Raw genomic sequence first — 22,801 nt, forward strand, 5'->3', positions numbered from 1 at the left:
GCCTAGGGCAGTGTTACATGCCGTCACACACTCCAGACGGGACTGCTTAACTGCGGTCTGGAGCACACAGGCATGGGGCTGCGGAATGTGCATACACTGGGAGGGGGGTTGGGACAGAGGAGTGAAGGGAAGCACAGCAGCGCCTCTATCCACTCATCATGGCCCTCCATATTTAGAGCACACAGAACGTCTCTAATGAAGGCAGTCGATCACTTTTGATTCCCTTTACTGGGGCCAAACATCTGGCTTGACGCTGTGCGTCTACTCTAGTGGCATTCATGCCATGTGCACCACTTATTAAGGGAGGGAGCCAATCTAAAATGGGATTGGGTGTGCACTCAGCAGTTAATCATGTAACGGAGGTCACTCGCATTTGCTTGGATCTGTTCGAGTCTGTTTAACTGACACCCAAGTGAGCCTGATTCAACTGCACACCAGGATATCATTTTACAAAAAAGTTTATTATCTTTTTAAAATGTTTGTACACTCGGTATGACAATGTGCTTACACAATACTTACAGTAGAGTAGGGTGGAACTTACTTTTTACATAAAAAAATAAAAAACAAACAAAAAGAAAAGAAAAATGCATGAAAATCTCCCCCACCACTGAAATAAAATAGAGAGTTGTGAGTCAGCAGGGTCCTAAGTTTGACAGACTGATGTGGGAGCTGCATCAGGAGAGCTGAGCTGGTGAGGAGGGGTGGGCTCACTGTGCTCCCCGACCCCACTCTCCTGCATACAGCTTTGGTAATTTTACACATTATTTACACTTTCAAACGTGAAATGATAGTCCTTTTACAAAGTGTCTGTTTATTTAAACATTCCCAAAACTATTATTCAATATATTCACATATAAAGCAATGTACATATGTGGAACTTTGTTTAATGCAATTTAATAGGCTTCAACAAACTATGCTAATGAACCTACCATGACGACTGTAAAAATCTCAGAAATTAATGAGCAACAGTTTGTGGAACAAGGCCAACCGAAGTGTCTCGAACGTCTCCCTAGGACATATTAATGATAAAAAGAACCAGAACACACAAGATGTTTAGAAACGGTTAAAACTGCAATGCTACAAACTTCATTTTCAGCATTACTCTGGTTAGACAAGGAAACAGGGCAGGAGAAATTGTTTGACAGGAAATGAGGAAAAAAAAATCGATACACATCTAAACAGCACATCAAACATAGCATTCAAACCCTGCTCCCGGATATTATACATAAATTGATAAAAGACACGGAAAGATTGATCACTAACCCCATGGCCAACCTGCTGGTTATAGGCTGATCCCTAAGTGTATCGTGAGTAAAAAGCTCATCCGGTGAGGGCACATTACTTGAAGGAGACATGGAAAATGTAGGAATTTCCATAAGGATGCCACGCTGACCTCAGCCTACTTCATGCATTCATAAAACAACAGAGGCTCCAAAGTCTTGTGGTTAAGAAGGCAGGGTTTGAGGAGTGGAAGCTTGGACCTCCACAGCTCAGTTAAAAGCAGCACCAGATACAGAGTCAGTGGGGGTGGGGGGTGGGGGGTGGGGAGGGTTGAAGCGTGCGCAAGAAAAAGGAAGTGTGGGAGAAAAAAGAACTGGACTGTTTAGTCGTTTAGTCACTGATCCATTTTTAACAGTGGAAAGTAACAAACAAACTTTGATAAATATGATACCAAAAGTTGATTCCGTTGAGAAATCCTCATTCATAACTAGAAGAGTTTAAAAAGTGGAATTGAGGTGATCATCTCGGGAACATTTAAGAGCAACAAATGGGAAAAAAAAATAAATCCAAAAATGCTTAAAATCAAACAGTCAGTGAAAACATTTGTCTCTGTAGCACCCCGCAGTGTCATCCATCGTGAACACTGCACCCATTTGCACCTGGAGTTTCGGGTCGTTCAGCGACACTCGAGTCTCCGACAGTCCCTATAATGGGGCTCCTCAGCGATCCCTGGGGCCTGGAGAGCTTCATGGGCAGCAGTGCAATTTTTAGTCATAAATACGCGTCATAAACTACTTCACGGTTCAGGCTAGCCAGTACGTACATGAAGGAGTGAATGGAAAGGCAGATCTGTGCTTCTCCGGTGTCAGCGAAGAGCGAGTGTGGCCTCTGAGGCTAGTACACCTCTGTGTCCTCCTTGGGCCTGTACACGGAGCCAAATCTCTGCATGTACTTCTTGATGTACTCCTTGGTCTTGTGCTTCACGTTCTCGTTACACTCGAGGTCCTCGGGATTGGTGCAAGCTTTCAACTCCTTATTCATGACTCCGTGAGTTAGCTAGGAAGAGATGAGAAAAGAGTTAGCCTTGTTTCTTGTCACCAGGCGACGGTAAATTTTATAATTACAATGTATACATAAGTTGTGGCCAAGTGGTTGTATGGTTAATTCTCTTTTAGTGACTTAAACTTTTAGACAATAAAATGCAATCTCTAATTGAGTGAAGCCAGACTCTTCTTTCTGCCAGACTCTGCAGGACTCGTCTTTCTGCCTATATATATATATATATATATATACACACACATACACACAATCCATGGACCTACCAGGAAACACGGAAAAACAGAATGCTGCCCTTTGAAGAAATGCTGGTTGAAAAGAGCTTTTAGAAAGGAATGAGTAAAACAAAGGGAAGGGAGATAATAGTTTACATGTACAATGTGTTCTTAGTCTCGTCCAGAGGCACAATACAAAAACATTTGGCTAGAGAAATCGTGGGAGCTCAACTATTTAGCTCTGGTCTGAGGGAAACTTTGAAAACGTTTCCTTTCAAGTGAAAAGCTGACCAATGCTTTCTTTGTGCTCTGACCACACCGAGGCCAAAGAAAGGTTTCGAGCTTCTCAGCATTAATGGAGGTTCTAACTGCTCATGTCAAACAGCTTCTTTGTTTAATCTTACCTTTCTAGCCAGGTGTTTGAAGTCTTCTGTGTTGCTGATACGTCCAAGTTTGCAGTCTGGCTTCCGATAAGGATTTAGACATTGCACTATGAACTGGGACATCTGAGTAACACACACACACAAAGACTTGTTAGAATACTTTTGTAGAATAAGTTAAAACAAATCAAAGTTTGCAGATGAAGGCAAATCGAATCATGCAACAGTGTTCGGAGAGACTGACTCACCTCTTTGCGAAACGTCTCTTTACTCTTTTTAGCCAATTCACTGGAAGTGTCAGCTTCAGCGGTCTTTGTGGAGAACTGCAACATCATAAAAGAAATGGATGATACGATTAAAATGCATGTTTGCAAACAAAAATAATTAGTTTTGCATGAAACCCTTGGCTTTTCAAGTGGAACTTGCCACTAACTGTCTCCCTTTAACTTCTTTCATCTTCATAACTTTTAAACTCAAGCAGAGAGAAAGAAATCTACCTAAAGTCTAAAGTGAGACCCACCTGTGCTTCAGCTCAATCAAATATGGCAACTGCCTGCAAAACAGTAGCTATCAAGGTCATTGGGGCATCAAACAGCACCTGCTCACTAGCGACTTCACACAAAGCAGGGATATCCTGCCAGGATGCTGCCTGTTCTAACCCGGCCTTCAACAACAAAGGCAAGCAGGCAGCAGCTGACTGCCTTCACCCACAACAAACTGGTGCGCATCAAAAGTGAGCACAAAGGATTCACATGAACGCGTAGTGCCAGGGCATGGAATCCAGAAACAGTGAAATCGGACCCTTCACAAGTGCAGAACATGTGCCGTTGTTTCAAGCGACCTTGTCGCTGATCTTGGTAGGAAAAGTTGCATAAAAACAATGGTTCTATCACCTTTTTTCCAACTCTGTTACATCTTTTTAAAAAGAGACAAAAGGGACACTGGCGTAGTTGGACTATAATACAAGAAACCGCAAATAAATGAATGCCGGGTCAGCCAGATGGTTTCTATTATCCACAAAGTCGGGAATAAAAATGAAGAGGGAAAACAAACGAGGCAGAGGAAGAAGAGATGAGCAGAGCCACCCCTCCCCTCATGGACTTGAGGCTAAGGGACAGACAGCTGAGCAAGGGGTGGGCTGAGCGGATTCTCTCTCCATATCTTTGTGTCCGCGTAGATTCTGATGAAGCCATTTTACAGGGAGGAGTCACAACACTCAACGAATGTGGTGTCTTGCAGAGCTTTTTTCTTCCTCTTGAGACACAGCTGAAAGCAATCACTCGTGCAGCATCTTCAATTACCTCAAGGAACAAACACTGTAATCACATTTTGCATCCAAGCACAAACTTTCTGGGAACCAAATGAGAATGTGAAGAGGACACTAATTCATTGTCAAATTAGGAAACTTTCAAAAAAAAAAAAAAAATCTAATGCACAACTGCCACACAGCTTTTACATAACAACACTTGTCGTTAACACACTCGTCGCAGAAAATCTCACCTTGGAAGGATTCTCATCATAGGTAGGTGTTCCCAGGTCCATCTCTGACTCATGGTCTACACTAGTGTTGTCACTACTTCCTTCCCAGGTTGGAGGATCCCACTGTGTTTGCCTAATGCAAAGAAGTAAGCAATGTCAGATATAAATACATGCAGGGGGTTTGTAGAGACACATACAGTTCACATGAATTTGGAGAAAGAATTTTCCCAATGTCCAGATTTAGAAGTGATGCCCTTATTTGAAAAAGGCAACTGGCACTACTTTTTGTTCAAGATACAATGGTCAGTATACCTTTTCAACAGGTTAAATGCCCTCTCAGCAGAGTGATAGAATTTGCACCTGAGCGGTAGAATATGCTAAAACTGTGTCTCATGGTTTAACCCATCATTGATTGCTGTTAATGTAAGCGAAGAATCATAACAAGCAGCAGTACCGACCTTGTAACAATATGGTAGTAGTAGATCTTGCCTTCAGGGTCCCGGGCCACTTTCCAGTTGGGAGGTAGGACGATAGTTTTGGGTTTGGGGGGAGAGGGAGGAGGCAGGTCTATCACATTGTTGGGTACAATCATTTCCTGAAGAGGAGATTAAATGGAAAGTAAGTGTTAGTCGTAAATCATGAGGCTTCACTTTAAAGTACCTAGCATTTCCTGGCGCGGTGAAAGAATTTTCAGATTCACTTATGCTTCATTTTGATTGCAACTGCAGTTATAAGTCATACATGATTACATTTAGAGTCTCATTTACAAATGGAGCCATTTCCATTTCTTTGTGCTAACTTTAGTCACATCTTAAAAGGCACTTCATCATGATGTGTGTCAGGTCTTGGACCCACATACTGCAGCTGTCAAGAGCTGCATCATTTAGTTGTATACTACCCCCTTGTGGCCACACTGAGACAGAGGCTGATCTCAAATTAACAGAGTGTAATAGCATGATTGAGATTTCTTAGAGTCTCAAAGATCCTATAAAGTGGAGACTCAAACTGCTCAATAAACTGTTGACAACATAAATGCTGTTCAAGAATATAACTCCTGCCAGTGACATGATTACAAACGCATACCTGTAAAAAGGAGGGCGATTATCTGGGGCAAAAGCAAAATGCAAGTGCAGTTTGTGTGTTTGTCTTCTTCTTGGGACCCGTTTCATCCACATTAAGCAGCAAATGGAGCCGTACGAGGGCTTAAGCGAGTGCAGGGATGAGTGACTCGCACCAGGCAGGGTTGTATGTGCACACTCACCTCCGCCTCTGGGATGGGTTGCCAGGTATGACAGTGCTTACCCCCCATTTGATTAGATTCATGAGGGAGAAATTACCAATCCAGATCACAGCGGGAGAAAGGGTTTAAAAATAGGGTGACACCCGAATGTTGGCAGGTACGCAAATATGAAAGTAATCCTAATCCTCCTTTCAGACATAACTTCCTTTCTTTCCATAACAATTATCCATTAGTGTACAGTTGTGAATCATCTGTCAAAGTGTTTTGTCTTGCCCCATCATCCTGTTTCAATTTAATACATCATTTTACTAAAAGCTTTAAGCTGTTATTTATTATCCGGAGATTACGTGCAGTTGTCTCTTTACTCAACATGATTTAAGAACTTACCTGTTGGACAGTTTGAGATGTGACAATGGTAGTGACTGTGCCTCCCTGCTGTACCACCACTCCCTGCTGATGACCAGGATACACCGGCTGGCCATGCAGGTAGCTGGCTGAGGGTTCAGTGTATGCCTTCAGACACACAGAGTACAATCAGATCAGATATTAACTCCAGATAATATAATATAATGATGGATAAATATGGCTGGGCGATATATCGATATAAAACTTATATCGATATATTTTTTAAATGTGATATGGAATTAGACCATATCGCATACATCGATATAGTTCAAATTTGCGCTGTGATCCTTGCTCCGGCAAGCTGCTGACCCGGAGCTCTCTGCACTGCTCCCCCCGCCCCTCCTCCTTCATGCACAGAGAGGGGAGGGGCAGGAACAGACACTCCGGCACTCTTCAACAAACACTTTGGTGGCCGCCGTTGCCCCACACTTTGGCCTGGATGCCCCGTGAAAAAAAACTCATCGTACGGCCACAGTGGCCTCTGTGCCCCTGGCCCGGTCAGCGTAGCGAGCTTGCCCTGAATTACAGCCACCTGAGTGCACAGTAGTCACTCACAGTAACTTCAGTGAGTCCGCGGTTCGCGCAGGTGGAGTCTCATCATCACGATGATCTCACGTGAAAGCCTCTCAAACAGCAGCAGCGTCTCAAAACAGAAGAACGAAACTTACAGCACAGCGAGCGAGCGCAGCCGGTTTGATACGTAACTGACGTATGTGGTAGGATTTAGTCCGGTAAAGTTGGAAATATATTCACAGATTCGAACTTCCCAGATCAATAACTCATAAGTGAAACCTTGTTAAAACACAACTGACGGCTCTTTCCTACGGTAGTGAGGAAGACAACGAGCTACAACCGTATGTTAATCATAACGAGCGTCTGGACATTAACTCTGGTCTGTATGGTCAGCCAGCTGTGAGACGAGGGCGCAGGGACCGTCTACAAAGTGCAGCACTGAAAAGAGAAACTACAAAATATTTAATAATTTCACTATTATTCAGAGTGTAGTGTCACCAAAATCACTCCACACATCAGTGGTCTCCTGCTGTTATTCTACAATTTTTTTGTTTGGAAAAAATGTGCTTTGGCATAATTTGGGGGAATTTCTATTGGGAGAAATATACAGTAACACTAATATTCAGTGAAGTGTCACAAAACTCACCTCACCCTAACCCTACTTAAAAAAAACTGTTTTGTAATGTGACATTAACTTGATATTGGTATTTAAAAAATGTTTTAATACATAATCCATGTCTTATTATAAATTAGGATGTTATGGTATCAGTCTGAAAGGTAAATCAACAAATTTTACTCAGTGGCCTTGGTGCCCCCTGACAAAAAAAAAAGTGACGGCCAAATGGACTTGCCCCTAAAATGACGAAATTCCCACCCACATGTCATATTTGGCTTTGACTTTGACTGAACATTTGCTCTCACTTTGCATAAAAATATCGGGATATATATCGTATATCGATATTCAGCCTAAACATATCGGGATATGACTATTAGTCCATATCGCCCAGCCCTATGGATAAATCATTTGTAGTCATTGTTAAGGTGACAGATACCTTTTCTTGCCATATTTGACTGTTGTTGTTTAAAATATAAAGTAGTGAATTGTTATCCTTTTATATTATCTTTAGTTGCCAAATTTTCGAGTTATCCGCCTCAATGATGTCTGCCTTCTCTTGAGTATAATGAAACTAGACGGCACTCCACTTGTGGTGCCCAAAGCACAAATACATACAAGAAAAAGTAAAAAAAACAAAAAAAAAAATCAAGATCAATGTCTGACAAGAAATCATGATCTGGTTCCTCAAGATAATCTACAGACCTTAATGTGATCAGGTTCATGTAGAGGCTATTTTCCTTCTAGCGAATACCTGCCAACCATATCACTACGTAGAAGGATGACAGGCTATCTAATATTACGGCTCAGTCTTAATTAATTAACATACCTTGCTATCTTGACCACAAGCCTCTTATCTGTGAGTAGACACAGCTTCCTTTTGTAAAATGTTGGGGTAATCTGGCCCTTTAACATGAAAGGGTATTCCAATGGCAAAAAATAATTTATGTTCTAGAGAGCAATTAGAAAATCTAAGCACAATAACTTCACTAGAGGATATCAAAAGCAAGGCAACAGCATCCTACCTGTATAACTGGAGTGTTGGCCTGAGGGTAGGCGGTGGGGATGCTGTAGATGGTTTGGCATGGCTGGCCTTGGTAATAGATAGCCGTCTGTGTCTGAGGCGGTGCTGGGGCTGGGGCATACTGCTGTGTAGGTTGCGTCTGTACAGTCACTGCCTGCTGAGTAGTTGGATCCCAGAGAGTTGTGTAGCTCTGCTGACCCTGTACCTGAGGGGCCGTTTGGGCTGGCACAGAGAGGACAGCCACGCCTGCGTCCTGGGCGGCTACAGTTGGCTGCGCATACTGCTGAGGGTTGCCGGTGGTGAGGTTGGTGGTGGTGATGTGCTGAGAGAGATTAGAGACTGGAGTGGCCTGAGAAGTGGAGGATGGAGAGGTCAGTCCCATGTCTGAGATAAGACGCTGGGGAGGAGTCTGTTCATAGGCCAGGGTGGGCTCAACCGAAGGGGTGGGTAGCAGTACCTTGCCAGCATTGGGGTTGGAGGGATCCACAAAGGTCTGGATGGGATATCCAGGAGGGTATGTGATGAAGCCAGGGCTGGAGGTGTAAGCCAGAGCAGGGTCATAAGCCATAGTTTGAAGCTGCTGCTGCTGCTGCTGTTGAAGCTGTTGTTGTTTCTGGGCTTCCCGCTGAGCGACCTCCTGCTCGAACAGCTTTCTGCGCTCCTCTGTGGACAGCTTGTTGCGCTCCTTGGCAGCACCTCCCCTTGGAGTCTTGTTGGTGTTAGATGATTCAAACCTTGACAAGCCCGAAAACAAGACACAGACATAGATTACACTATGCTTTGAGGACATTCCATAATGATGCTCCAATTACAAGACTTTGCTTACCGTTCCTCAGTGCGTCGCGTGCTCCTCTCGTAGGATGAGGGTGGCGAAGAGGAGCGTCTCCTCCGTCTCTCTGCACTGCGTGGAGTTTTGTCAGAGACTCGGTCCCGGTCTCTTTCTCGCTCCCGCTCCCGGTCCCGGTCGCGATCTCGTTCTCTGTCTCTTTCTCTTTCTCTATCTCTATCCCTGTCTCTATCCCAGTCTCGATCCCTGTCTCTGTCATAATCTCTGTCTCTGTCGCGTTCCCTCTCTTTTTCCCGGTCCCTTTCACGTTCTCGGCTACCAGAGGGGGTGCGTGGCGTCAAAGCAGTGTCTCGATCTCGGCTGCGATCTATGAGAAAAATCGAATTAGCAAAAATCATTCAGGAAAATTAAAGGTTTAAAAATCAGCATTGTACTTAACTTACCACTGGCTTCCTTTTCCACCTGACTCTTCTTTGGTATTCTGTACACCTCCTAAAAGGACAAACATAACTTTGACTTGCATCTTTGGAAAACAACAGCATGCTAACAGATTACAAACAAAAACAGAACATTACTTTACAGTTTTTACGCATATTCCTTAAAAAATGACTCTCTTTGAGCTTACCTTCAGATCCTTCCAACTTTCCAGAAGCCTGGCGGCCATGCCACTTATGTCCAAAACACTGAGTTGGGGCTCCTGACTCCTCTCACTCTCCACATCTGAGACACCTTCCTCTTCATCCTGAGATGGAGTTCCTATCACTGATGGGTCCACGGGGGTCACTATGACCTCAGAGGGTATACTGGCCTCTGGGGTTTCAGAGCTTGGGGCAGCATCAGCAGTAGATTCACCAGGCAGAGCCTCACTGACAGGAGGTTTCTCAGCCTCTTGTGTCTCTGCCTGGACTTCGATATTCTCTGAAGGCTGCTCAGATGAAAAATCAGCACCATCTGTTTGGATGGACTGACTCTCTGCCTCAAGAACATTCACAGTGGGCTGGTTTCCTTCAAGTTCAGCCTTTTCTGTTATTGCCTGACTGCTCTGCTCCTCCCCACTCTCCTGTTCTTCACTGGACTCTTTTGGCCCCTCAGGTTCATCTGTCTGACACTCACTTGTGTCCTCTTGCATCTCGATATCCTGCTCCAATTTCGGTTCTGTTTCTTCTTTTACCTCCTCAGTTTGAGACTGGAGTTGACTGCTTGAATTCATCTCAATCTCTTCCTCTTTCTCCTCCTTCACTGACTCTTGCGTTGTTTCTTCTGTTGGATCTGCAGCTTCACACACCGGGTCGGCCTTCAATGGTTTGGCATCAGGAAGTCCGGCTTGTGAGGATTCCTCTTCTTCCTCATCATCGTCCTCCTCCTCTTCCTCTTTTCCATCTGATGCTTTGCTAGCGTCAGAGAGTGCACTGTCCAGACTGTTTTCACTGATGATCTTAAGGCGGCGGTACACAGCAGGTTTGGAAGTGTCACCATCCAATTCTGGTCCCATTTTGGTGGAGGAACCATCAGGAGTGTTGAGGGGTGTTTGAGCACGAGAGGTGTTCTCACTGGAGTAACCATCCAACTCAGCAGGCTGGGTGAGAAGTTTTGTCTGGGCCCATCGCTGAATGAAGGTCAGCACTCTGCTCTCCTCCAACATGTTTTTAGTAGAGATAGGCAGCACAGCTAAGGTCTTCATAATCTAGACAGAATAATAGATAACAAGTAGTGGTGATCAAATAGCAAATGGCAGTGTATATGACTGCAGGCTCGAGTTAATTCAGTTGAATGTTATGAATGTTTTAAAGGCAAAGTCAGTAACATAAATCACCTCTAACTGCAGTTTGGTGTTATTGGCACTGTTGCCTTTAGCTTCAGAAAGCTCCACCATGAAGATCCACAGCAAAGACAATCCATGATGGTCCAGGAACTGCTTCAGGCAGGATGGATTTTGAGTATCCTGGGCAACACAAAAATATCATGTTATGTATTGCAAACGATGAAGTGCAAATGTCAAGAACATAAACAAGGCATCGACCGCTCAGAACATACTTGTATGAGTTTGAGGCAAATTAGTTTTTGCTCCATGGTTTCCACTCGGACCATCAGTCTGCAGAGAGACACCACCTGTTTCTCATCATACAGGCCTTCTCCATTCTCCAGTAATGCCTCCAGCTCCTCATCAACCTGAGGAAGGACAAAAGGATTTCATCATCAAATATAACACACATCTGTTTTGGAGAAATTGGCAGAGACATTTTAGCCTGATGCATATAAAACAGAGCTGACATCACTATGGCTAAAAAACAAACAAACAATGGTTGTTGTGTGCCAATTTAAGCTGATTCATTAATTCACTGTGGTTGTGGCCCTCTTATAGAAGTGTAACCACATCAACATTACTGCCAGCCAGGTGTAAAAACAATGTAAAGGCACACTTTTAAATATGACTGAAGTAACTGACCGTGGTGAGAGCACTCTTTCGACTGCGGTCTTTCTTCATCTTCCCTCCAGCTGCCCGAACACTAACTCTGTTCTCCCCACCCAAGAAGCCTCTGCAGCTGGGTGCTCCACAGAAACACTTCTGTGCTTCTTTGCTGTAGAAAAAGATCAAACAAAAGGTGAAATTACCAAGGCTAAACCATCAGTTGGGTTGCATCAGTTTTTGCCAAACTGAAAATGAGACTCAAAAATCCTCCATCTTTCTATGGAATTGCTTGTTTACCTACATTAGGTCACATAGTGTTGCTCTGATGGCCCGCCTTAATGTGAATGATTAATGGCGTCGACACATTTAAAAATAAAAGTATGAAATGTTCAAATAGGTCACCAAATAGACTTGGGCGGTCATTAGCACACATTACCTGGGAATCCCGCCCAAGTAAACTATATGTATGAAACACTGAATAACCACAATTATGAACATATCTATCTATGTCGAGTGTTTTCAGACATACCCATATCTCTGGAACTGGTAATCAAAGGTCAGTTCTGTTCCTGCAGTGACAGCCTTGGTGGTGAAGAACCCAACTCTAAGCTGGCCATTTACAGTCCACTAGATTTGGATAAAAGACATCCTCAGGTAAGTCAGCTTTCAGTAAGTAAATCTGAAAGAGTTTCAGTCAAGTACTTTCTATAGCCACTTTACCTTCTGGGTCTCACAGTTGGGCTCGCAGCTATGGTTCATAAACCGAGAGCAATTACCCTTCAGTGTTGCATCAATGATCTGAGGAGACATAATGCAGTGTAATTTTGCTACTTTATCTGAATTGTTAAACCAGATGATTAAAATTAACATTAATTGCAATGTGTCATATAATCACTTACCTCATTATTCTTTAGAGACATGAAGTAGTAGTGGATGTTCTTATTGCGAGCATATTCTTTCACCCTTGTTTTGAACTCTTTGTGGTCCAACACCTCCCCACAGTACTCCAGTACAAAGGTGTTTCTGAGATGGCAATAAAAAGAAACATTGACAATCATCCTGTCTCTTTTTCCAAATGTAATATTAAAGAATAATAATTAATTGTCACAAATGGCAAATACTTTGATTTGGAATGGAATTACTTTTTTTTTTTAAAAAACAACAACGTATGTACACCTAATGCAGTTCAGCAAAGGAGGTAGCATGCACCACAACAACTACGAACTTCGCAAATCTTTGAATGTTAAATGCTAGAAAAACATCTAAAAGTTTTGTATTGAAAGCTTTTAAGAGACTTACGAAGACAAGTCTTTAGCTGCCCTTAGTCCCCAGCCCTTGTCTTCTGTGAGGATAACATCGAAGTCTGCATGTTGTTTCATCTGAAAACGTCGATTGGAGCAGTAGACTCCATTCAGGCACCGTGAAGAGCTGAAAGAAAAGAATACAAAAAGAAAATAGATATTCTTTAGTTAACATGTATGAACATAAAGATTCCTACACATTTTGATTGCAAAAGACCATATATTTTTGAATGGCTTTGTTGGAGTCGGAGAGCGTGATTTATGTATGGCTCTTTTGTTCAGATAAATAAGTACTTGAACAGTTTTTCTATACCTTTCCCCACTATATGTGCAATCACTTAGTTACTAAAAAATGCAAAAAGTGTTTTTTTCTATTCCCAGGATTTCCTAAGAAAAATGTGCAATTTCAAAATGTTGATCTCTTATATGTTGTCACAGCTACATCTGTATTAATCGACTTACCACTCAATCATCAGCAGTCGGTTTAAACAGTCTTCCCCGCATGCTAACACTCCCCTTGACCGCTCCTCTCTGGGCAGCACTGGGCATTCACATTGCATTCTCTTGATATCTCTGTGAGATTTGCTCTTCTTTCTGAAAAAAAAAACAACAAAACAAAACAACAAAAACAATTGAAAACCATTTTCTAAATATTTTGTTTTGGTAATGGGGCTGGACAACACCTTACCTCTCGGTCAGATAGAGGTTCTCCTCAATCAAGTCAAAGTATGGGGGCATCTTCCTAGCCTTGGATAACTCTTTCCATTTATTAGAGTCATGGAAGTCTTGAAGTGTGAGTGATGGACGTTGCACCTCAGCTTTGACATGGCTTTCTTTAGGTACATCGGTATCTGCTTGTCGCTCTCTCTTGCCTGCAGGCCCTGCTTCTGCCTCATTGTCGGAATCTGACTCAATCTCTGGACGCCTTTTCTTTGGAGGGCCCCGGCCTCTGTGGGGTCTAAAATGGTCTTCTTTAGGGGGGTCGGGTACAACAGGGCCTCTGCTGTTGCTGCTTATTTCATAACCTTGTACAAAGCTTGATGACCCAGGAGTGAGAGGTCCAATGCATTCAACAGCTGTTTTACTGAGATTAGATGATTTATCCCCGCTGTAGTCCTCATGGTCATTGGTTAGGGAGTCAGGATGGATTTCACCTGCAGGATCCTGATAATGCTCATGCACATGGAGGTAGGTTTTTCTGCTAGTCTGCGTGTTAGGGGATTGGTGGTTCCAGGAAGCATTACTCTGCATGTGCTCCTGTTCCTGGGGAGAGGTTCCTGTCAGTTTAGTGTTCAGTAACTGTGGGCCATGACTGCTATCAGGCTGCTGGTATGTACTACTGGGCAGTTCCATTTGTGAAAAATCCCAACCAAGGTTGAAACCATTTTTGTCATTGATATTGTCAGCACTGGAGAAATCCCCCTGTTGGTAATGGGAAAATATCCTTTCACCTCTGCTGTTTACAATATGCTGCTTCTGTCCTGTCTCACACTGTCTGGAATTATCCAGGCTGTGGGCGGGATCTGTGGCACTTCCATGAGCACTGATATGACCAGCCATGTAAGGCTGGACACTGATAGAGCTGGAGCTCTCCGAGTGACTGGTGCTATCAATCATATTACTCTGGGACTGACACAACATACTTAATGAATCATTCACACCAGCACATGGACCACTGGTCTCCAGATTGGAAGAACTCCCCTGCCTTTGTTTTTGGACTTCACCCACATTAACATCAGCTGCTAAATTAGCATTCTGCAGTTCTGAACTATTCATTGGAGTGCATGACGAAGCTCCCGTGTCCTGTGGATCCATTGTTAGGGATGAATTCTTTGGCACCACCACAACAGAGTGCAGACGTTTTATAGCCTCTCCACAATCAGAGTCATACTCCGAGTTGTCACTGTCACTAGCCTCACTCTGACCTCCAAATGCATCTGGATTTAGTGCACTTCTCTTACTTAATTTGCTCTTATGAACATTGTCCATGGATTTTTCTTCATGACCATCTCCATTCCAGCTCTGCATTTTTGCAGATTTGTCAACCTGTGATGTATCATTTATGTGCAGAGGATCATCTGTGTTTGTTTTTTGTGAAAAACTCAGTTTTAAGTCACAATGGTCAATGCTGGTGCTTTCACGTAAAGGCTCACTTTGGTCTTTGTGTCTGTCGGTAATAGATGTGCTGGCTGAGCCGACTTCCTGCTTAGAGATCTCAATCTGCTTCACCAGTTTGGAATGTGTTTCAGCCTCCTGCTGAATAGTTTCTTTAACGTCTGAGTCTTGTTGGCTATTTTCTTTAGAAAACTCAATTTTTTTGACAGAGATCACTTTTTTAACAGTAGGCTTACTCTCTGCACAAAGTGTCCTTTGTGAATTATCACTCTCTGAGGTGTCCTGCCCAACAATGTCCCACCTGGACTTTCTGCTAGAACTGCAACTCTTTTTAACAGCATCCACATTTTGCTGTTCAAGTGTTAGCTGACTCTCAGATTCATGACACGATGGATCAGATTTGAGCGGCACACTTGTACCACACTGTGAGTCGACTGGCCAAACCTCATTCGGCTCAAACATATCTGGTTTAGTGTTCTGCTGGACATCATATGTAACATGTTTATCTGTTGTATCAAGTAAGGGCATTGGCTCTGGTGAGCATTCAACAACTTTCTTGTCCTGGCTGCACATTATACTATTGTTACTACTGCATGAATTTAAGACAGCTGCATCTGAGTTCACATGTGGTCGGTTGTTAGAAGAAAGGCTATCCTTCTCATTGGTCAAGTTTTCCAGGGTGGCATTTACATGCTTTAGGCTTTCACTTGAGGTTAAAGTTGAGGCATTTTCATTCTCAGCTTCAAGACCTGAATTTGTTTCTTTTCTCTTGCATGAAGATTCTTGCAAACTCTTATCAGTGTACAAGACCATCTCCTTAAAAGCCTGATTACTTTGTTCGTTTCCACCTTGATGGGAATCGGGTTTTTCCTTTTCACTCTGAGAACAAGATTCGGAGATGTTTGCAGATGGTGGTGCTTTGTCAGGGCTGTGAAATATGTCATTTGATTGTCTATCATGTCCGCTGGTTTTCACAGAAGATCTAGAAGGGGTCATCTGCTTTGTGTCCGACCTACTGGATTTCTTTTGAGAGTCTTTATAGTTCTCCTCAGAGCCAGAGCTTTTGTCAGAGGTCTGTGATTTCCCTTTATGATCGGCCTCAGAGTCACTAGAACTGCTTTTTGGGCGTTTTTCGTTTGTCTGAGAGTGGGTGTGTGTACTGGAAGAGGAGGATTTGCTATTGGTCTCTGACTTGTGATGAGAGCTAGATTTACGGTAATTGGAGTCCAGGTCAGGAGAGCACTTGCGCTGGGAATCAGAGTCTGATAATCGCTTTGAAGTCCTTTCAGACTTTGATGATTGTGTTCTTTTATCCAACTCTGAGGAGTGGGGGGAATCTGCAGATTTGGAGGCTTTCTCAGATTTTGAATAGGAAGATGATTTTGACTCTTTATATAAGCTTGAATGAGCAGACGATCTGCTAGAATCACTTGTCCTTGTCCTCGTCTTCCTGTGGTCATCCTCAGAGTCAGAACTGTCCCGAGTTCTGTCAGTGCGAGAACGAGAACGTCTTCTTTCTCTACGTGGAGAACTCCTGTGTGATCTCCGGTCAGGCTCATGATAGTAAGACCTTTCCGAGCGTGATCCTCTGTCACCTCTGGATCTCTCTGATCTGGAATGAGATGAACTTGTTCGAGACCCTCTTGATCTAGACCTTGATCTAGACCTGGTCCTTCTGCGCTCTTTGTCTGATCGAGATGAGCGTGATGATGCGTGTCTACAGTCACGGTCCGATTTGGAGTAACTAGAAGACCTTTCATGATTCTCTGACCGCTTAGAAGAACCTTTCTCCTTTTCCTCAACATGTGAACCAGAGGAAGACTTTTTTACTTCTTTGCTTCTGCTGTCAGTGTTTGTTTTACTTTTGGAGTCAACTGATTTGCGACTGGAAGACATCTGGACTGAATCCCCATCAGATTCTGACCCAAGGGGAGCACTATTAGATTGAGACCTGGTTTTCCTTTTGTATACCGTACTATCCTGCTCAGTGCTGCTGGAACTCTCTCCATCCTTCCCTGAGGAAGCAGCAGGCTTCTTGAGGCTAGGGGTCACCCTCGTTTCAGATGCTTCGATGTGAGCACTGTCAGAGGGGCTTACACTGACAACATTCTGAGGCTGGGGTGTTGGGAATTCAGTTACACACTTACTTGCTGATGTCTGCAGAACCTGCGATTCAGGGGAGTGTGGCTCCTCTGGCACAACAGATGTTGGTGTCTCTTCAGTCACAGAGACACTGAGAATTTGCTTCTTGAAATGCATCTTTGCTAAATCCGTTTTTTGTTTAGCAGCTGAGGAGACAGGTGTTTGAGAAGGTGCCTCTGCTTTTGATGTTGGCACAGGTGACTGGTTTTGCTCAGTTTTGCCATCTGTATTCTGTCCTCCTTTGTCTGGGGTTGATGGTGACAAGGGCGAGGGCGGTTCAGCGACAGACTTGTCTGCGCTGGAGGGAATGAAGAATGGGCTCTGCAGTGGTTTCTTGGTCGGTGCGAAGCTGAAGGACACTTTCTGACGACCCTGATCCTCAAGGTTGACCTTCATCTTGGTACCTTTAGGCAGGAGATGGTTGGATAGCATGACTCTGGGAGACAGGCTCTTGATTAGGGCTGCCTTGGAAAGGCCCTCTACCTTTACCTACATTAAGAGACCAAAAAGAAAAACCTGTTAACTTGGGTCTCTTAAAAATTGTGAAATAGATATAGGGGTTGTTTCATAGCAACAGCTAGTAAAATGCTCAGAAATAACATGGAGGTCAATAAAAAGCAAATGTTTACAATCTTTCAACTTTGTCAAAGGGATACTTACCGAGGCACCACTTCCCTCCTCTCTGTGGTTACATGAGAACATCACAGGAACAGAGAAAAAGAGAATAAAGACGTAAATAAATGTACACAGTTCATTCAGCATTACATGCACCATATTGTGTGTGTGCCTACAACTGTTAATGATATTGAACCATCCATGACCCAATCTACAGCAGTGTTATGTGTACTCTTTCCACTGCCAGCTCCTGAAACTCTATCTTCCCTGACTGTCGTTGAGTATGTTAAACTTTTAAAGAGCATGCTTGAGATTTGTCTCGAAGTTCCAAGTTTTTTAATTTCATCTGAATCCCATCATCTTTACAACTTTTGTCATCTACAAATAGTGGAGAGTGACATGACATGAGGGGAATGGCTACGATGCAAAATAACTCATAGGATAGATTCCAACTCAGGTCAGTCATATTATAGTATGTCTCTAGGCTACATGCTCAGCTTGGTTCTGTGACAAATAGTAAGAGGGAGTAATAGATTTGATTGACAAGTCAATGATAGGAACCACTCCTGGTGCTGTTCACCTGCCTACTGACTGTACATTCACAAGATTTCCCAAAAACATTTAACAAAGGACCAACTATAGGAATAGCTGAAGGAACTCAAATGGGTAGTCATATTAACTTGCATATAAAATGTGTTATTTATCTAAACAGGACTTTGATAAGGTTGTGAAAATAAAATAAATCTATATTTTCCAACAAAATGTATCAAGTTTATAGTGTTTTTGTTTAAGAAAAATAGTACATTAATATCCAGTACGATATAATTGTCTTGAAAAGTCCACTTTATTCACTTGAAGGCAAGTGCTTAACTGTTTTTTCCAGGTGACATGGCAGCAAAACAAAAAAGAGGAAGTTGTGCACTCAGTGTTTGCATATTTATGTGATACCAACACAAAACAAAGTTGACAAAATGATAAAACATTTTGATTTTCTCGCAGAAGCACTTTTTCTTGGTCTCCCAGTTCACAGATATCTGCATGTAACATGCCTATATTCACTCCTGTAATAGTTGATTTAAAACAAACATCTAACCTCTACAGCTCAGTTTAAAATAAAGTCACTCATCAGAAGACATACTGAATATCTTCAAAACTTGTATTAAATTTAACCTGAGCTGGATGTTTGGATGTTGATTCCAGTGGAGAAATATCCCCTCTTCAACCATTTTGAAACAGGATTATCATTCTTTAATGAACCAACTCAAGCTCTCAAGTCCGTGCCTTGCTCAACAGCAATAGCAGGAGCATGACTCAAAAACTGGGGCACCCATATGCAACCCACAAAAATATGATAAGGACATGCAAACTAAACACAAGATGGACAGGATGGTTATTCATCTCCATGACCTGTCTCTCACTGAAAGAGCCACCATGCAAAGAAAGACACCCTTTTGTAAACGATAAAATGTGTCCGATGTGATGGCCTCCCCAGTAATAGACTTGCATAGCTTGCAAGGCATAAGTTCAAGGTCTTAGCTATTCATATTCTATTCAATTCAGAAATCTATTCTTGTCATACAGTATTATAGCAAAGGTTAGGCTAACCTGAGTGGATTATAGATGGCGGGCTGCACTTTTCACACGGTACAACCCCCTCGACACCACTGAAAAACCAAACAAACCCAGTACAGCTTAGAAAGTAAAGGCCACGTGAAACTAAAACAATCTGTATTTTCAGTGTTGCAGTAAGTTCGCAATATCACTAGTGAGTTTAATCATAGGTCGCAGACTTGAATCTTTCTCTTGTTATGCAATTGAAGATTTCTGAAAAACTACAAGTTTCATCACTTTTAAAGGAAAACACCGAAAAGAAAATCTGTGTTGATGGGTTAATGATTAAGATGAACATGAGTTCGACCTTTTTTGTGATTTTGTGACAATTATTTAATCAACTTCCTTCAAAATTATTGCTTATCCTTGACTTAGGTAAGCAGACCTTAAGTAGAGCCAAGCAAGAACAAACCCCCCCAAAAACAAACTGTTAATAAAATCTGGAGTTTATTTATATGATCTGTGAAGGTCCCTTAAACAAGTGTGGAAATATCTTGACCAACTAATAACCTAACCAACTCAGATTACAAGGCTTGATTGTCAACATCACTTAGACTAGCAACTGGTGATGCCAAATTTAAAAAAAGCTGATGCAACATATCAGAAAAAAAGAAGCGCAGAGATGTTGGTATTAAATATGTAAAAAGTGAGTATTGGGTCTTTGTTCTTCCCTTATGTCCTATTAAAGTGTGTGTGTGTGTTCTCCTTAGGGTAGGCTCAATATGGGTGCAGGGCAACAATTGGGTCATTTAATCCTGCAGGATTTCATTTTTCCTTTTTTTTCAGTGACCTTCAAAATGAGACACTTCTGCAGTGACATCCTGTTAAATAGAAAAGAGCTGTAACAAGCTCCTTGCAATAACATGATTAATGAACTAGACCTACTAGTCCAAGAACTATGGACAAGCGTTTCATGTTTAAAGCTAATAAATACAAATGCATTTCAAGCATTACTGAATGAATTGTTGTACATGGTGACATTTATATAACTGCTACCTGACATTATCTCTCCCTGTCCTCTTTCCTGTTTATGATGATCAGTTTGTTCATGCAAGTAAATGAAACTATGCACCTTCACTTTGTAAAACTCAACCTGTCCATACACTGGCCGGTCACAAATAACAACATAAATAGATAACAACGACAACATGTTATCAGTTATCTTAAAAAAAAAAAGAGCCCACGACTTTTTGCAGAGGAGAGTCTTGAATTTTTAATTGTCAATTAAACTATAAATAGGCTGACGATGACCTTGATATCGAAATGTTTACACACTCCGCATCCAGAAACAAAATACAACTTGGCAACCACATAAAAATGATTTCCAGATTTTTATCAAACTATTTCCAAGCAAGACACACACTGTGAGCTGCATTTGGTGCTGTCTAATACCTGATCTCTGACTTGAGAAGAGTGTCCATTGAGAAACTCGTCTAGGATTAGAAGGCCTGAAGAGGCTGCTGGCCAAGAATAATCCAAATCAGAGAAATGAGCCCTCCAAAGTGACGCCACACCTGGCAAAAAGAAAAATAAGGTTGCAATAAATGTTGTCTTGTTTTGTCCACAACAGTTTGCACCTACTCCGCCAGGAACTTTGACCATTTTTGATATTACAGACATCTGAGCGAAGATGCGGAAATAAAAGATGTTGGCACACTAAAAAAATGTGTGTTGAAAAGCAGGTTGTTTATATGTACACCCTGTCAGAATGTAACGTGGTGTGACACGCTTTTTACAGTTGTAGTAATAACGACTTTCTGCAGGCATCCCTTCCTGTGAATCCTGTTATCTGTCTCTGCAATGTGGTGGACAATCCAACTGCACGTCTTTATATTTATATCTTCTATGAGCCAAAGATTCCCCCCCTTTTTCTCAACTTTGGTGAACAGTTAATCTCTCCTGCTGGCGTTTTGGTCGCATCACAGCAAGAAACAAAAATAAAGCTTACCCTCACCTGAGGTTTATTTATAGTGCTATCATGGTCGCATGAATGAAAAACATGGATGCAGGGCGACAGGAGAACATACATCTCATTAATAGACATGTACAACGCAAGCAAATGGCCTAGAGGACAACAAAGAGTGTCTGTAGTGTGAGGATTAATGTGAAAGAACAACATCTACACTCCATGAAAACAAACAGTGACTGGTTTCAAGCAAATGAGGAAACTAACTAAAGCATGGCCTGAGCGGGAGGACTGGATGCAGCCAAAACATGGCCTTTAAAAGGATGATTGTGGCCACTGTGAAAACGAGCAGAGGATGTGTTGCAAACCTCTCAATTTAGCTAAATATATTATAAAGATTCCCTAACTAGTGGTACTACACCATACGTGTAAGTAGTAAGCTCGCAGGGGAGGCGGCAATAACTTAGCTATCTGACTGCGATGCTGGTTTCCAAAAAATATCAAAACCAGCTAAGCTAACTCGGGTAGGCTAACGTTAACAGAGAGCTGCCGTGGGCCATTTTTAAAGATAGCGTGTTGTGCTATCTATGAATGAATGTTAATATGAACTAGCCGGCAACGCTGTGCTTGGAAATACTAAGTGTTGTGCCTGACTTCCTTATCTGGTACGGAGACGAGGCTTTTATTTCGATACACGAAGACGGCTAGCCAAGGAACTCTGCTAGCATCAGCAGCTAACGCTAGCTGTTAGCTAGTTCTCGCACTGTAACTAGCAGCCGGGAGGGCTAACGATACTGTTGTTAACTAACCTTAGTGTTCCACCTGTCTATATTTGATATGTAAATTAATGTGTTCTTGGTTTATTGGAGAGCTCGTCACTTTTCTACTTGAATACACAAACAGAAAGGGCTAGGTATAACGTTACGTTTCCGTTTTAGGGTATAATGGAGCCGTACTCTCAAGTCTCTTCACCCGGCTTTGCTAGCATGCCAGCTAATGTTTTGTCTTACTTGTGTGTACTTCGATTGATAAACCACAATTAACGTAACGTTGAGTGAAAGGCAGCGGCTCACGGGGTACTCACTTTACGAAGTGCTTAAGGTCACAAGGATCCCCCATCTTCGAAATCACCTGCGATCGACCCTTTGTGAAACATCAAGCAACAATGTATGCCGACGTCAAATCCATACGGGGCTGTCGGAAATGATCGGCGGCTCAGAGGCTCCGCTGCTGCTGCTGCTGCTGCGCCCCAGCTTCAGCCTCGGTCAGTGTTGATACTATCGAGCTAGCATGAGCTCACATAGTTAGCCAAGAGTTACAGTAGAAGATCGAGAACACTTACAAAACCACAAGCCAAGCCCCGCAAAGAGTCCTGATTCTGTCCACCTGCAAGTTACCATAAGAGTGACAACATGAGCTGCTTGGAGGATGATGATCATGTCTCTGGGATACCTTTTATTCCACACACTGATCCGCACAGTGTCTCCCCTTGCTGTGGCTGCGGCGCTCAACAACATCACATGATGTGGGAACATAGCTGGCGCGAACCCTGGAGCGCACTGCAACCATGCGTCTTACTAAATAAAATAAATACACACAATACAACTACAATCCTGTACTATATGCTGTGAGGAAAACAAGCAGGGGCATAGTGAGGGAGATACATGACAGCACAAAGGCAGAATTGAAACAAATTAAATTAGTTATTTAGTCGTCATTGTGACAATTAAATAATAATAAGTACTTACAGATAAAATGGAGCAATTGT

The 22,801-nt window shown here is 42.6% G+C and overlaps 1 protein-coding gene across 4 annotated transcripts; it reads right to left on the reverse strand.

Moving 5' to 3' along the window:
• Window positions 1–440: 440 nt before the first annotated feature.
• Window positions 441–22,567, reverse strand: setd2 (SET domain containing 2, histone lysine methyltransferase). 4 transcript variants are annotated; one of them, XM_030393436.1, is made up of 22 exons: window positions 22,118–22,567; window positions 17,562–17,583; window positions 13,333–17,390; window positions 13,107–13,238; window positions 12,643–12,771; window positions 12,243–12,366; window positions 12,064–12,141; window positions 11,873–11,970; window positions 11,380–11,512; window positions 10,968–11,102; window positions 10,747–10,875; window positions 9,559–10,617; window positions 9,377–9,425; window positions 8,973–9,300; window positions 8,604–8,880; window positions 8,148–8,495; window positions 5,979–6,104; window positions 4,810–4,946; window positions 4,373–4,484; window positions 3,121–3,195; window positions 2,897–2,998; window positions 441–2,277 (listed from the first exon to the last, which is right to left on the reverse strand). In XM_030393436.1, exons 1-22 carry the CDS (start codon window positions 22,150–22,152, stop codon window positions 2,116–2,118), a joined length of 7,848 nt encoding a protein of 2,615 aa, XP_030249296.1. In that variant the 5' UTR covers window positions 22,153–22,567; the 3' UTR covers window positions 441–2,115. The 4 variants fall into 4 exon arrangements, with proteins under 4 accessions (XP_030249296.1, XP_030249295.1, XP_030249293.1 ...); XM_030393435.1 differs by adding an exon at window positions 20,520–20,641 and having other exon boundaries at window positions 8,148–8,880; XM_030393433.1 differs by having other exon boundaries at window positions 8,148–8,880.
• Between the last annotated feature and the right edge of the window lie 234 nt (window positions 22,568–22,801).

This window comes from Sparus aurata, chromosome 17 (genome assembly GCF_900880675.1).
Source record: "Sparus aurata chromosome 17, fSpaAur1.1, whole genome shotgun sequence".
Classification (NCBI taxonomy): domain Eukaryota; kingdom Metazoa; phylum Chordata; class Actinopteri; order Spariformes; family Sparidae; genus Sparus; species Sparus aurata.